This window comes from Oncorhynchus mykiss, chromosome 22, assembly GCF_057628025.1.
Source record: "Oncorhynchus mykiss isolate SJ-2025 chromosome 22, ASM5762802v1, whole genome shotgun sequence".
NCBI classification, from domain to species: Eukaryota; Metazoa; Chordata; class Actinopteri; order Salmoniformes; family Salmonidae; genus Oncorhynchus; species Oncorhynchus mykiss.
This window is the reverse complement of record NC_143043.1, coordinates 37609947-37624397: the sequence shown is the minus strand read 5'-3', so window position 1 is coordinate 37624397 and position 14451 is coordinate 37609947. Positions and strand designations below refer to the sequence as shown.

The 14451-nt window shown below is 42.6% G+C and overlaps 1 protein-coding gene across 2 annotated transcripts in view; it reads right to left on the bottom strand.

Annotated features, from left to right (window-relative positions):
* Positions 1 to 653: 653 nt before the first annotated feature.
* LOC110501767 (SEC14 domain and spectrin repeat-containing protein 1) overlaps positions 654 to 14451 on the bottom strand; it is a 57116-nt gene continuing 43318 nt past the window's right edge. Inside the window, exons 10-20 of one of the 2 annotated variants that reach the window (XM_021579545.3) lie at positions 14038 to 14141; positions 13748 to 13858; positions 9891 to 10013; positions 8579 to 8773; positions 6726 to 6840; positions 6303 to 6462; positions 6029 to 6110; positions 5723 to 5845; positions 2852 to 3043; positions 2421 to 2551; positions 654 to 2260 (exon numbers count right to left, since the gene is read on the bottom strand). In XM_021579545.3, coding sequence (XP_021435220.2) covers positions 1957 to 2260; positions 2421 to 2551; positions 2852 to 3043; positions 5723 to 5845; positions 6029 to 6110; positions 6303 to 6462; positions 6726 to 6840; positions 8579 to 8773; positions 9891 to 10013; positions 13748 to 13858; positions 14038 to 14141 — 1640 coding nt within the window. In that variant the 3' untranslated portion in view covers positions 654 to 1956. The remainder of the gene's footprint in view (positions 2261 to 2420; positions 2552 to 2851; positions 3044 to 5722; positions 5846 to 6028; positions 6111 to 6302; positions 6463 to 6725; positions 6841 to 8578; positions 8774 to 9890; positions 10014 to 13747; positions 13859 to 14037; positions 14142 to 14451) is intronic. The other variant, XM_021579547.3, reaches the window with a different exon arrangement.

Below are 14451 nucleotides of genomic sequence, written 5' to 3'. Positions count from 1 at the left end.
ATTACCAATGACTGTTGAGAATTTACCGTTAAATGTGTGAATGGTTTATGCCATTATTAGGGAAGGTTATTTTATGATGCCCATACTCTTTATTCATGAGGAGCTGTTCTTGAGGTAACATGTTTTTCATAGCTCAGTCTAATCTGTGAGTACACACCTTGAAGATATGTGAATGCGTGGCTGCTTTATTTAAACTCTTAAAATATCATATTTAATCTGACAACTGGGCAGCTTTATTGAAAACCTTCAAATATCCTATTTAATATGACAACTGGTAAATTTAAGTTATTCTATAAAATATGCTTTTCATCAGGGCCAAATTACCGAAAGGGCAGTAGGTGGGCCCCCCAACCAATTTGGATTTATTTTGTCAAAATGTGTATAATTGCAGGAACTGCAAAATTCTCTCAGCATCATGGCATTTATTTTTTGAATAGGATATTAGCTTTAAAACTGCAACATTTTCTCTCAGCCTCATGGCAAAAATGTGTAAATATGCCCCAGGGCCCCAAGTAGTCCGATCCTGCTTTTCATGATGTGTCAAATTAAATTGAAGCCTGAAGTCATACCTTGTGTATGTGTACGAGACAACATTGTCTTGTAAGACTATGCTTATGAATCAAAAGACAAATAACTACATTATCTCCAAGAAATCTTTAAAATGTTTGCTTGTTTATTTCGCAGGACCCAGATTTTCAAGAAATACATGATTAGCCTCGCAAACCTAAAATCTCCACAAGCATTATGTCTTGGACTGGTATGTAAAATACCAATATACAAAACAAAATAAATACAGAATCAATATTTCAATAGCATGCCTCACGATGCAAAAGGCGTATGTACTGTATGTATACATTAGAATGACAATTATGAAGAGATATCATATCACATTTTATGAATAAAAACAAAAGCCTTGGATCTACCACTCTAAACTAGGTTTATAACAAAGGTCTGATTAGACATTTTAACTTGATGCACACAAGTGACTGGTTGACTGCACCCATCCATCCTCGTAATATACAACAGTCCGTCTATACCGGAAACAGTGGGCTGGGAAGTTAGTGCCAAATTCAAAGGCATTGAGAATGAGAATAGATGTACATATTGGCACAGCTTTTTACACTTGTTTTTCTTCTTCCAGAAACCACTTGAAAGTATTGAACAAAAAACAACAGAGGGAAAATATAAAATAGTCAAACAATGCAGTTTGACAAGAAAGAGAAAGGCCTAGAAACTCTAAAGCACCGCAAAGGTAAATACAAGGAGAGAGACAGATGGTGCTTTGCTTTCTGTACACTCTAGAGGGTTTAGTAGAACCATGTAAAAGCTTGAGTTCTCTGTCTTAAGGGCTTTTCACACTACGTGTTCTTAACCCAGGCCTAACCTTAACCCTGGGTTAAAACAACCCCTGGGCCAAGATCAGCGTGAACACAAATTCAGAGGGACAAGCGACAGGCAAGGTAAAGCTTTAAGGAAAAATAGTCAATTTCAGACTTCATTCCAGTCAGTGCTTTCAGTTTCTTTCTTTTGTTTCCCTCCTCCACTCCTCTCTTCTCCATGTCATGTATTGTAAGCAATGTAAGTGGATCCTAGAGGACCATATTCTATCTTTAACTGCTATTGGTAAATTAATATGGCTGGACGAGGCAGAGTACAACCGAGATGGAAGGAATGCGGTCACACCGGGAGATTAACGGGATTCTAGAGATCTGGAGTGCGTGATGGTCAGGTGCTGTGTAGTCTTAACGTCGAAGGTCGGAGGTGTCCTTTCCTGTCCTCAATGTCTGGTGGACTGCTAGTTGCTGCTGTTATAGGTCTGCAGCCTGGCCCCAGATCTGTTTATGCTCTCTTGTCAACTGCTATGGTTATTGTCACGCCAATGGCCATAGGATTTGGCAAGACAGCACAAACTGATCTGGGACCAGGCAAGCTGTTATAAGAGCTCCATTAGCATTCCTAAGTGTCCGTCTCGTTCTCCAGTTCTAGTTCCTCCCCATCTTGTAGTTCATTGTCTACATCCTGTAGTTCTTCATCATGTAGTTCCTGGTCGTCTTGTAGTTCTTCATCATTGTGTAGCTCTTCGACCTGGTCATGTATCTGCTCATACTGTAGCTGCTGATACGGTAGCTGCTCAATGTCTTCATCCTCTTCATCTTCCTCGTGCAGAGTCAGTTTCCTGTCCTCCACCAGCTTCATCTTGTCCCGGATGTGTTCAGCAGAGGACGCCATGTCTCCAGGACTGCCAAAGTACTGCTCGCTCCTGAAGGGGGGACAAAAGGGGCAGAAGGACTCAGCAGGGTCATAGGTTGGGCTATGGATGCAAGGATTGACAGTCTATGATCAAAATGGCATGCATCATTAGATCTTGCATCTTGGTAAAGCCAGGCATGTCTCAGTGTGAAATGTCCATTGTTTCTTACCCGTCTGGGAATATAACAGGGACAGTGAGTCTGTCCAGTAGAGCCTTCCCCACAGTCTCCACCTCCTCGTAGGTCTCTTGCTCCACCTCGACTGGGAGATCACCCTGGTCTGGGCTGGCTTGGACAAGCACCTGGGATGGAGGAGACAGGAGGGAATGGAAACAGAAGAGGACCATCAACAAAAAAGTATGTACTCACTGAACTGTTAGTCACTTTAGATAAGTATCTGTTAAGTGGCATACATGCATATCCCAATAATTCAACACTTCCAAACAGGGTTCACTGACTAGAGCACAAAGAAGACAAAACCTTTGCAATATTTGCTAAGAAGAAGGTGTATTATTTGGCTGTCACAAAGGTAATTCAATAATATATTAACATCTTCTTGATAATATAAGGTTTCATTTTCACAACTGTCATTCTTTTCCTACCTTCTCAGCTGCGGTGTGAAAGCAGCAGGCCATCTCCAGCCGATGGACCCTCTCCTCAGTGGTGACAGTAAACTGTTTCCAGACCCGGTTGAGGCGTGGCAGGGTGTCACCAGAGGAGCGCGTGGAGCACCGTAGAGACTGACACAACACCACCGTCGCCTGGAGCAGCTGACGGCCGTAGTCATAGGTGCTCTGGACACAGAAAGAGAGAGCCAGGTTAACACAATACCTAGTACCTAGTAGGGGGCAGTGGGGTAAGTTGAGCCATTTATTACATTCAGCATCACTCTGTCAAGGGAAATATAGTACTCTTCTAACAAAGAAATCTATATACAGTACCAGTCAAAACTTTACTATTTTCTTTATTGTAGAAAAAATAGTGAAGACATCAAAACTATGAAATAACACATATGGAATCATGTAGTATCCATAAAAGTGTTAAACAAATCAAAATCTATTTTAGATTTCAGATCCTTCAAAGTATCCACCCTTTGCCTTGATGACAGTTTTGCACTCTTGGCATTCTCTCAACCTGGAATGCTTTTCCAACAGTCTTGAAGGAGTTCCCACATATTCTGAGCACTTGTTGCCAGCTTTTCTTTCACTCTGCAGTCCAACTCATCCCAAACCATCTCAACTGGTTTGAGGTGGGGTTATTGTGCAGGCCAAGTCACCTGACACAGCACTCCATCACTCTCCTTCTTGGTCAAATAGCCCTTACACAGCCTGGAGGTGTGTTGGGTCATTGTCCTGTTGAAAAACTAATGATAGTCCCACTAAGCGGAAACCAGATGGGATGGCGTATCGCTGCAGAATGCTGTGGTAGCCATGCTAGTTAAGTGTGCCTTGAATTCTAAATAAATCACAGACAGTGTCACCAGCAAAGCAACCCCACACCATCACACCTCCTCCTCCATACTTTACGGTGGGAACCACACATGCAGAGATCATCCGTTCACCTACTCTGCGTCTCACAAAGGCACGGCGGTTGGAACCAAAAATCTTACATTTGGACTCAAAGCCCAAATAACAGATTTCCACCAGTCTAATGTCCATTGCTCGTGTTTCTTGGCCCAAGCAACTCTCTTCTTCTTATTGGTGTCCTTAAGTAATGGTGTCTCTGCAGCAATTCACCCATGAAGGCCTGATTCATGCAGTCTCCTCTGAACAGTTGATGTTGAGTTGTGTCTGTTACTTGAACTCTGTGAAGCATTTATTTGGACTGCAATTTTTGAGGCTGGTAACTCCAATGAACCTATCCTCTGCAGCAGAGGTAACCCTCGGTCTTCCTTTCCTGTGGTGGTCCTCATGAGAGCCAGTTTCATCATACCACAGCAGAGGTAACCCTCGGTCTTCCTTTCCTGTGGTGGTCCTCATGAGAGCCAGTTTCATCATACCACAGCAGAGGTAACCCTCGGTCTTCCTTTCCTGTGGTGGTCCTCATGAGAGCCAGTTTCATCATACCACAGCAGAGGTAACCCTCGGTCTTCCTTTCCTGTGGTGGTCCTCATGAGAGCCAGTTTCATCATACCACAGCAGAGGTAACCCTCGGTCTTCCTTTCCTGTGGTGGTCCTCATGAGAGCCAGTTTCATCATACCACAGCAGAGGTAACCCTCGGTCTTCCTTTCCTGTGGTGGTCCTCATGAGAGCCAGTTTCATCATACCACAGCAGAGGTAACCCTCGGTCTTCCTTTCCTGTGGTGGTCCTCATGAGAGCCGGTTTCATCATACCACAGCAGAGGTAACCCTCGGTCTTCCTTTCCTGTGGTGGTCCTCATGAGAGCCAGTTTCATCATACCACAGCAGAGGTAACCCTCGGTCTTCCTTTCCTGTGGTGGTCCTCATGAGAGCCAGTTTCATCATACCAGAGCAGAGGTAACCCTCGGTCTTCCTTTCCTGTGGTGGTCCTCATGAGAGCTTGAGGGTTTTTGGAACTGCACTTGAAGAAACTTTCAAAGTTCTTGACCTTTTCCGGATTGACTGACATTCATGTCTTAAAGTAATGATGGACTGTCGTTTCTCTTTGCTTATTTGAGCTGTTCTTGCAATAATATGGACTTGGTCTTTTACCAAATAGGAATATCTTCTTTATACCAACCCTACCTTATCACAACACAACTGATTGGCTCAAACACATTAAGAAGGAAATAAATTCCACAAATTAATAAGGCACACCTGTTAATTGAAATGCATTCCAGGTGACTATCTCATGAAGCTGGTTGAGAGAATTCCAAGAGTGTGCAAAGCTGTCATCAAGGCAAAGGGTGGCTACTTTAAAGAATCTCAAATATAAAATATATTTGGATTTGTTTAACACTTTTTTGGTTACTACCCGATTCCAAATGTGTTATTTCATAGTTGTGATGTCTTCACTATTATTCTACAATATTAGCCCACCCACACAGCTACCATTGCACTTTCATGCTAGGTTTAGGGCCGCATACTGAATCTTATAGAGACCCCAACTGATGTATGGAACAATCTTACAATGATCTACTTTGGTTTAGATACAAGCGTTAATTTGACTTGGTGAAAATCTGTTTTTTGGACCTAACTTGCTTACCTGTTTTTCCATGTGGTTTATTCCTTGACAGACTCCATGAAATGATGACCTCTTCCTAAATAATTTGTCAATTTATTAACTTTGTGTATGGTTTTCTAGACACAAGGGTGGCTCAACTTACCCCTTTGGCTCAACTTACCCAACTCTCCCCTTCCCCCTCTATTTCCCTTTGAAAGACATGGAGAGAGAAGAGAGACAGAGAGAGAGGAGGGGGCAGACAGAACAATTGAGGGAGTGACAAGAGCGGGAGAGAGAGAACCCCTCAGTCTTCCTCAAGCTGTCTGAACTCTGCTCTTGTAGTACATACCTGTGCAACATCCACAAACTTCTTGTGTTTCTCCAGCAGCACTTTGGTTTCCTGTGAGTCGTCCCCTAGTCTGATGTGGGTCTTTAGAAGAGCATCAAGGAGCTCACCCAGCCACTCCACCGCCTGAGAGTTAACACAGTGACATGAGCTGGGGTTTACAAGGTATTGTCAACAACAATAACAACATGTCAACAACAACATGTCAATAATAACAACACACTTAAGTTTGCAGTCCAGAACCAACAGAGGTAAAAAAAAAAAATAAAAAAAAAACAGGGATGAACAGAAGGAAGCCTATCTACTGACTTGTGATGCATCTTCCTCACACTTGAACAGCTGGACCATCTGAAGCATCTTCAGTCTCCTGACATCCACCATGTCCTCACATCTAAACAGGACCAAAACTCTTTTAAAACATGACAAAAGCCATTTCCATGACAAGTTCCGTGACAACGGCCAAAATTCCAGGATATTCCAGAAATCGCTTGACTCGTGGAACCTTTGTAAACAACTCCAGTATCATTTTGAGGCCTGCGGCCTTACATCATCAAAAAAAGACTGAAAATAAATCTGAGCAAACCTTTGTTTCCGGAGCTGCATGTCCTCCATGACACCTTGGATGTGATCAACGTTGTCTTTGTTATCGATGGGCACGTCTTTCCCATAGGACCAGGAAGTCTGGTTGGACATCTGATCCATCAGGACCTGGCCTTTCTCCCTCAGGCCTACCAGGGCTCCGTCTGGGCAGAAATACACATCAAATAATACTCATGAATTACTCATCTAACACTACTGAAAGTTATTTCAAATGTAAAATATTATTCTTGCAGTTATCCATTAGAAAACAATACAAGAAGAGGGGATATAGTTAAGACTGTCAATGTTTCAGCACAAATACCTTTCTCAATATCAGTTTTTTAATTCTACTCTGCAGTTATCTATTGAAGGCTTGCTATCATATAACAAAAAAATAACAGTGAATAATACATTTAATTGTGCTTACCGACGCTCTTGAGTTTCTCCTCGAGGTGTTTGAGTGTTTGTTGGATGGCAGCCCCGTCAGCAGGTGCCACATCGGCACAGAGCATGCCCAGTAGACCATCCAGTTGTTGGGACAGCTGGGAGGGTAAACTGGGGCGTTATTACAAAGCCAACAAAGAGCTCTAGGCCAAACAGTTAGTAGTCTATACTACACTGAACAAAAATACAAACACAACATGTAAAGTGTTGGTCCCATGCTTCATGATCTGCAATAAAACATACCAGAAATGTTCCATATGCACAAAAAGCTTATTTCTTTCAATATCTTTGCACAAACTTGTTTCCATCCCTGTTAGTGAGCATTTCTCCTTTGCCAAGCTAATCCATCCATCCATCTGACAGGTGTGGCATATCAAGAAGCTGATTAAACAGCATGATCACTACACAGGTGCACCTTGTGTTGGGGACAATAAAGGGCCACTCTAAAATGTGCAATAAAAGGTCACTCTAAAACACAATGTCAAAGATGTCTCAAATTGAGGGAGTGTGCAATTGGCATGCTGACTATAGGAATGCCACCAGAGCTGTCGCCAGATAATTTAATGTTCATTTCTTTACTATTAGCCGCCTTCAACGTCATTTTTGAGAATTTGGCAGTACATCCAACCAGCCTCACAACCGCAGACCACATGTAACTATGTAACTGCCAGCCCAGGACCTCCACATCTGGCTTCTTCACCTGGATCGTCTGAGACCAGCCACCTGGACAGCTGATGAATCTGTGGGTTTGCACAACTGAGGAATTTTGACCTGAATACAGTTCGGCATAGCAACAGACTTCAGTGGGCAAATGCTCACCCTCGATGGCCACTGGCACGCTGGAGAAGTGTGCTCTTCACAGATGAATTCCAGTTCCTACTGTACTGGGCAGATGGCAGGTGATGGCGCCGTGTGGGCGAGCGGTTTGCTGATGTCAACATTGTGAACAGAGTGCCTCATAGTGGGTTAAGCTACGGACAACGAACATAAGCCATGGACAACGAACACGATTGCATTTTATCAATGCCAATTTGAATGCAGAGATACCATGACGAGATCCTGAGGCCCATTGTCGTGCCATTCATCCACTGCCATCACCTCATGTTTCAGCATGATAATGCACAGCCCCATGTCGCAAGGATCTGTACACAATTCCTGAAAGCTGAAAATGTCCCAGTTCTTCCATGGCTTGCATACTCACCAGACATGTCACCCATTGAGCATGTTTGGGTATGCTCTGGATCAACATGTATGACAGCGTGTTCCAGTTCCCATCAATATCTAGCAACTTCACACTGCCATTGAAGTGGAGTGGGACAACATTCCACAGGCCACAATCAATAGCCTGATCAACTCGCATGAGGCAAATGGTGGTCATACCAGATACTGACTGGCTTTCTGATCCACCCCTACCTTTTTTTCCCAGGTATCTGTGACCAACAGATGCATATCTGTATTCCTAGTCATGTGAAATCCATAGATTAAGGCCTAATTTATTTATTTCAATTGACTGATTTCTTTATATGAACTGTAACTCAGTAAAATCTTTGAAAATGTATTTTTTTCAGTATATTATGACCCCCATCCCTTCAACCCTAGGCACTTACAGTATGTAGATCAGATGACTGGATAAGTGTAAGCAATATGGGTGGTTGGAGCTCCATCTTGCCCTCTGATTGTGGCCATATTGCTTACACCTATCAAATCCTCAAAGATATACACAAGGGCCTAGGGATTGACTTTGTGATTTAGAGTAGGAGTCACTGTAGTTCTTGTTCTTGGCTTTATACGTATTTTGTAATGATCCATTCAAATCAATCAATCAATGATACATACGTCCTGTGCTGTGCCGTGGAACTCGTGTGCTGACTGCAGTACGTTTTGTCTGGACTCCAGTTGGCTGGCCTGTCTGTAACAGACATCACTGAGCTGCTGCTGAAGACCCTTTAACTCCACTAGGTCCTCCTCGTCTCCAGCACTCAGCAACGCTGCTATCTGCTGGTTCAGCTCTACGTACACTGCAAACCACTCCTGTAAATACACACCCAATAACACATACATTTGGGTTGGATTTCACAAATTAGAAACACAATTCAGCCACACAAGTTACACAATGTTTCGCAACTTATTTCCATTGTGGTCCTCTGGCTTTGGCCAGAAAGCAGGAAAACTCTTTCTGATATACACGCCAGTTTATCATAGAGAAGCTCAATACAAAGAAGAACCACACACTAAAGATGTTTCTGTCTCAAAGCTGTTCAAACCTACTGTACAGTAATTGAGTTGAACGCTGTAGTGAAGTGTTTTTGTGGTATAGTCATTACCTTGAGAACACTTATACATTTCAGATCAATAGCGCCACCTGCTGAAGGCTCTTGGAGACAACACCCCGCCTTAGCCTAACCATCAATCTTTAGCTTTGACCTCACTCTGGCTTTAGCCTTTCATTCCCCTGGCTGGTACTCTCTGTTTCGGTCACCAGGGCACACTTTGGCCCAGAGCAATGATTCACCAGGGTCTTTTATGTAAACCCAGCCAGGGGAAACATTAGTTACACCCAACAGCTGCAGCTGCTGCAGTCACTTCCTGGCCTGGCCTGTCTGTCCACGACTAAGAGCAGGACAATACTACATCCAGGGAGGAAAAGTTAAGGGCAAGCTCTAATTTGTGCTTCAAACTGTCTGTTTTGTAAGTGAAATCAAACAAGCTTTTTCCAGATGTACACACTGAACCTTATTTACTTAACTTGTTTGTCCCCCATATTTTTCGTCTAGTAGTGCTTTGTCTGTGCTCCTCAGACCAGAGATTAATGATCTATAAAAAGCAGTTACAATACAGTACATCTCCTGGCAGCTAACAGACTCTCACTAACAATCCAAACTAATCATATTCGGTGACCTAATTATTGGGATCTTCAAGATGCTCCAAAGACAAGTGCTTCTTCTGCAGAGAGAGAGAAAGCAAGAAGAGAGGCACACACAGAACTAGCAGCTATCTCCCCACCTCTTCTCATCTCTGTAATTATGAACATTGAAAAAGGAGTGATGTAATAAAGTTGTGCTGTTGGCAAGCTGTGTCGTGTCGTGTTGTATTGAGTTGTGTTTGTAGTTTTGTGTCTGTAGTATGTGTTGTGTTATTCTGTCCTTACGCTGTGCTGGCTCTCTATCTCCTCATGTTTCTGCTGCAGGGCCTGGGAGGCCCTGATGGAATCTCCGATCCCCCACTGTGTTCGGAGCTGCTCTGTGCCAGGCCCCTCCAGCCAATTCACAACCTGCATAGCAACAAGGAAGAGAAAGACCCCATTAGCACACGCTTCATGACTCACAGACACACACCCCAGGACTAACCAATCAAATACCTTCCAGGCATCTGTGAGGTCGATGATTGGACACAATCATTAACAAATGCTTTATCACTTCCCCCTCAGGCCCACCAATCAAATACCTTCAGGTATCTGTGAGGTCTCTTATTGGTTGGAACACATTTAAATCAGTGTGGGTTAAATGGGGTACTTGTTTGTTTCTGTTAAAATGGGGTACTTAAAACCAGAAGGTATAATCACTATAAAGCATGTATGAACATTTATAAAGTCTTATGAGACAAATAGTGTACCATGTGTCAGCACAGAACAAGGGCTTGCCAAGTTACCTATAAAGTAAATATTGATAAGGGAATATCGAATAACAAGATCAATCTAATTCAACATCTGGTTCAAATATATTAAAGCAGCATTTACAGAGGATCAAGAAGAGGTGTTTAGAATCCACTGTACTGTGTAAGAGGGGTGATGAAATGGTTCAGTGTGTTGAGTTTGATAGAGCGATTTTCTTCTGCATCAGCTTTTAGCTTGGTGAGGCAATTCTACCGCCTGTCTCCTACAGAGCTTGGAGCAATACAGCTTACAACCTACTCCCCCACTCACTACACAGCATCTTTACTCCCAGCAGATAAGAACTAGGCCAAACTCCCCAAGCCAAACTAATCCTACTGCTGCCTAGGAACATACAATACCCCAGGAACTAGCCACACTGGGAGACAGCAGTGGCTTCTTCTGTGGTGTCCTCCCATGAACACCATTCTTGTTTAGCGTTTTATGTATCGTATACTCGTCAGAGATGTTAGTATGTTCCACAGATTTCTGTATGTCTTTAGCTGACACTAGGATTCTTCTTAACCTCATTAAGCATTCTGCAATGTGCTCTTGCAGTCATCTTTTCAGGATGGCCACTCCTAGGCGAGTAGCAAAAGTGCTGAACTTTCTCCATTTAAAGATAATTTGTTGTACCGTGGACCGATGAACATCCAGGCTTTTAGAGATACTTTTGTAACCCTGGAAAGCTTTATGCAAGTCAACAATTCTTAATCTTAGGTCTTCTGAGATCTCTTTGGTTCGAGGCTTGGTTCACATGCTTCTTGTGAATAGCAAACTCAAATGTTATGAGTGGTTTTTATAGGAAAGGGCAGCTCTAACCAACATCTCCAATCTCGTCTCATTGATTGGACTCCAGGTTAGCTTTTGGAAAAGTCATTAGCCTTGGGGTTCAAATACTTTTCCAACCTACACTGTGAATGTTTAAAAAATTTATTCTATATAAACAAGAAAAATACAATAATTTGTGTGTTATTAGTTTAAGCACACTGTGTTTGTCTATTGTTGTGACTGAGATGAAGATCAGATCAAATGTTATGACTAATTTATGAAATCCAGGTAATTCCAAAGGGTTCACATACTTTTTCTTGCCCGTTGTCACGTTATAGTCAACAAGAACTACTAGAATTAACACGTTAGTAAACCCACTAAAATCATGCAGTACAGTTTTCAATCAGAATGCAGTTTAGCAGTTACACCCAGAGGGCAATAAATTAATAAAACCAAAAGCTTACCATGACTTGGAAGAGTTCCAGTGTTGGATAGCCATTGCCAGCTAGCTAACATTGCATCTCTCTCTGTTTGAGCCGTGTGTTTGAGTAGGCTAAACTACCTAGCTGCATTTGCTAGCTAAGTGAAAGTTATTTTTTTTATAAATACAACCAAATATAGCTACAGTATATCTCTCTCTCTCTTGCTTCTTCTTAATTTTGGAAGACACATTTTTTCAAAAACTGTTCAACTATTGTCTTTCTCTCTCTTTGAGTCAACTACAAACCACATTTATAAAGTGCTAGCTAGCTCTAGCTTATGCTTTTAGTACCAGATTCATTCTCTGATCCTTTGATTGGGTGGACATCGTGTCAGTTCATGCTGCAAGAGTTCTGTTAGGCTGGAGGAAGTCCTCCTAAAGCTGTCATAATTATCGTGTAAGTCTATGGAAGGGGCTTGAGAACCATGAGCCTCCTAGGTTGTGTATTGAAATCAATGTACCCAGAGGAGTACAGAAGCTATCTGTCCTCCAGCTACACCATGGCGCTACCCTACAGTGCTGCTGAGGCTACTGTAGACCTTCATTGCAAAACAGTGTATTTTAATACATTATTTGGTGACGTGAATAAATTTAGAATAGTTTTATCTAAAAAGGCTGAATTTTTTAATGTTTCACTATTTTTATTTGTATGATTCACTGAGGATGGTCCTTCCCTTCCTCTGAGGAGCCTCCACTGGTTGCTATAAGACGTACATCGGAAGATAATGGACCTGTGAAAAAAATATAAAATAGCTCCCCACTACAGTGACATATATATATTTTATGTAATAATTGAATGGTGACCACAGCCCTTACAAAAATACATTTAAATTAAAAAAATGTCCCACCATTCTCCATGTATTCAATGTTTTACTTCCGGGCTATTATGACAAATCTGGCAGCTCCTTCTCTATATGTTCCTAGACTACTGCCTACTGAACAACATCTTCATCACCATAGCAACAGACAGCTCATTCCCTTAGAATCTAGAATCTGTCAAATCTAAAATAGAATCCGTCCATTCCATGGAACACATCTCATCATCTGCTCACTTCCTCATTGGTACAGTTTTATCATCCAATATCATCTGCTTTGCACTGTAAAACATTCAAAATTGTTCCGCTTTGCACTGTAAAACATTCAAAATTGTATCCCTGAGGCACCAGGCCTATCCACAGGGGATAGCCTACATTGAGAAGACTCATAAGAAAATAGGTCTAATGGTCAGTTGCAAATGAGAGGGTACTTCTGTCAGAGAAATATGTGATTGTGGGTTCAGTGACCAAAAAAGGTTGAGAACCACTGTTTTAGATCTATTGGCCAATGGGAGAAAAGGCGTTTGCCCTTCATGGTTACAGACAGGAAATTAGGTAGTGCCAAGGAAGAAGTGTGCTGGGATGAAGGCCATGTGTGCTGGGATGAAGGCCATGTGTGCTGAGGGTGTGTGTGTGTGTGTGTGTGTGTGTGTGTGTGTGTGTGTGTGTCGACTGATGAGTATCCCCGCCAGAGACTCGAAGTCAACAGTCTTTGGGAAGTTAGCTTTTCCATTCAGTGGTATGTAACGCTGACTTTGGAACGAGAAGACCTAACCGAAAAGGCTTTAATATGAGTCGGTTACAGGGTCAGTCAGACAATTTATCACAAGGGTCTGGCTTTGAATACACTGAAGAAGGCAAGGCTTCAATTGAAAATTAAGTTCCATTGAAGCATCACATTCCCTAGTTCCTGAGAATTACAACCATTGGTCTTTCTCTGGATGTCTGGTGAACTAATCCTCATAAAATCATGTGTGTGTGTATAGCTTTTAAACCTCTCTGAAACAAAGTGCAAAAGACAATGGAAAAAAGAGCAGCCCTACTCTATACTTCTCCTTCAGTCTGGTCACTGCGATGTCTGAAATATCCGTTTGTTTGAATCCTGGCCTCAGTCTTTCACTACGCTGGTGTTTTGGATCCATTAGGGCAGTGTGTGTAGGCTTGTCAGTGGGTTGGTGTTGACGATGTCATAGTGTGTGTGTGCAGTGTGTGAATAGTGTGTGTTTTCGCATCTCTGTGCGTGCATATGTGTGTGTGTGATGTGATATAGGGCAGTGTGTGTGCAGTACCTGCATGACCTTGGTCTGTATATCCTCCAGCTGGGATCGTTTGCTGCGTTGGCGACACACCTCCTGGTACTTGGTGTATTGTTCTCTGAGTGAGTCCAGCAGTTTCATGACCTGAAATAATTTAACATTTACTTACCTTGCATATAGTCTTTGTATGTATTGTATATAGTATTTGTATGTTATGTGTGAATTTTGCTGTTATATGTTTACTATATATTTTTACATCTTATCTGACTTGACACAACTGAAGTTCCCTCTGGGAAATATAAAGTTATTCTATTCCATTGTACCTGTGGCTGGGCCAGTAGCTCGTCATCCATGGGGGACCAGGCCACACCACCTCCCTCTGCCCCGTTAAACCTCCGCTGCTGCAGCTCCGACAACAACTCATGGCCTGAAGGGGAGAGAGGTGTGGATGATCAGAAGGGGAATGATAGTGACAGGGGGAGAGATAATGAATGACAGAGAGAGAGGGAGGGAGGAGATACAGGGGTAAGAGTGGGAGAAAGAAAGCAGGAGAGGGGGGAGAGAGAGAAAGAGAGTGAGAGAAAGAGGGAGTGAGAAAAAGAGTGTGGGAGCTATTGAATCTTCTCTCCACTCATCCATTTCATGAAGTTATTTTGATGTAAAGCAAAGTGCGGGGGGGGGGGGGGGGGTTGCAATTCAACACATTTTGCCATGGGACAGAGAGAACATTTTAATGT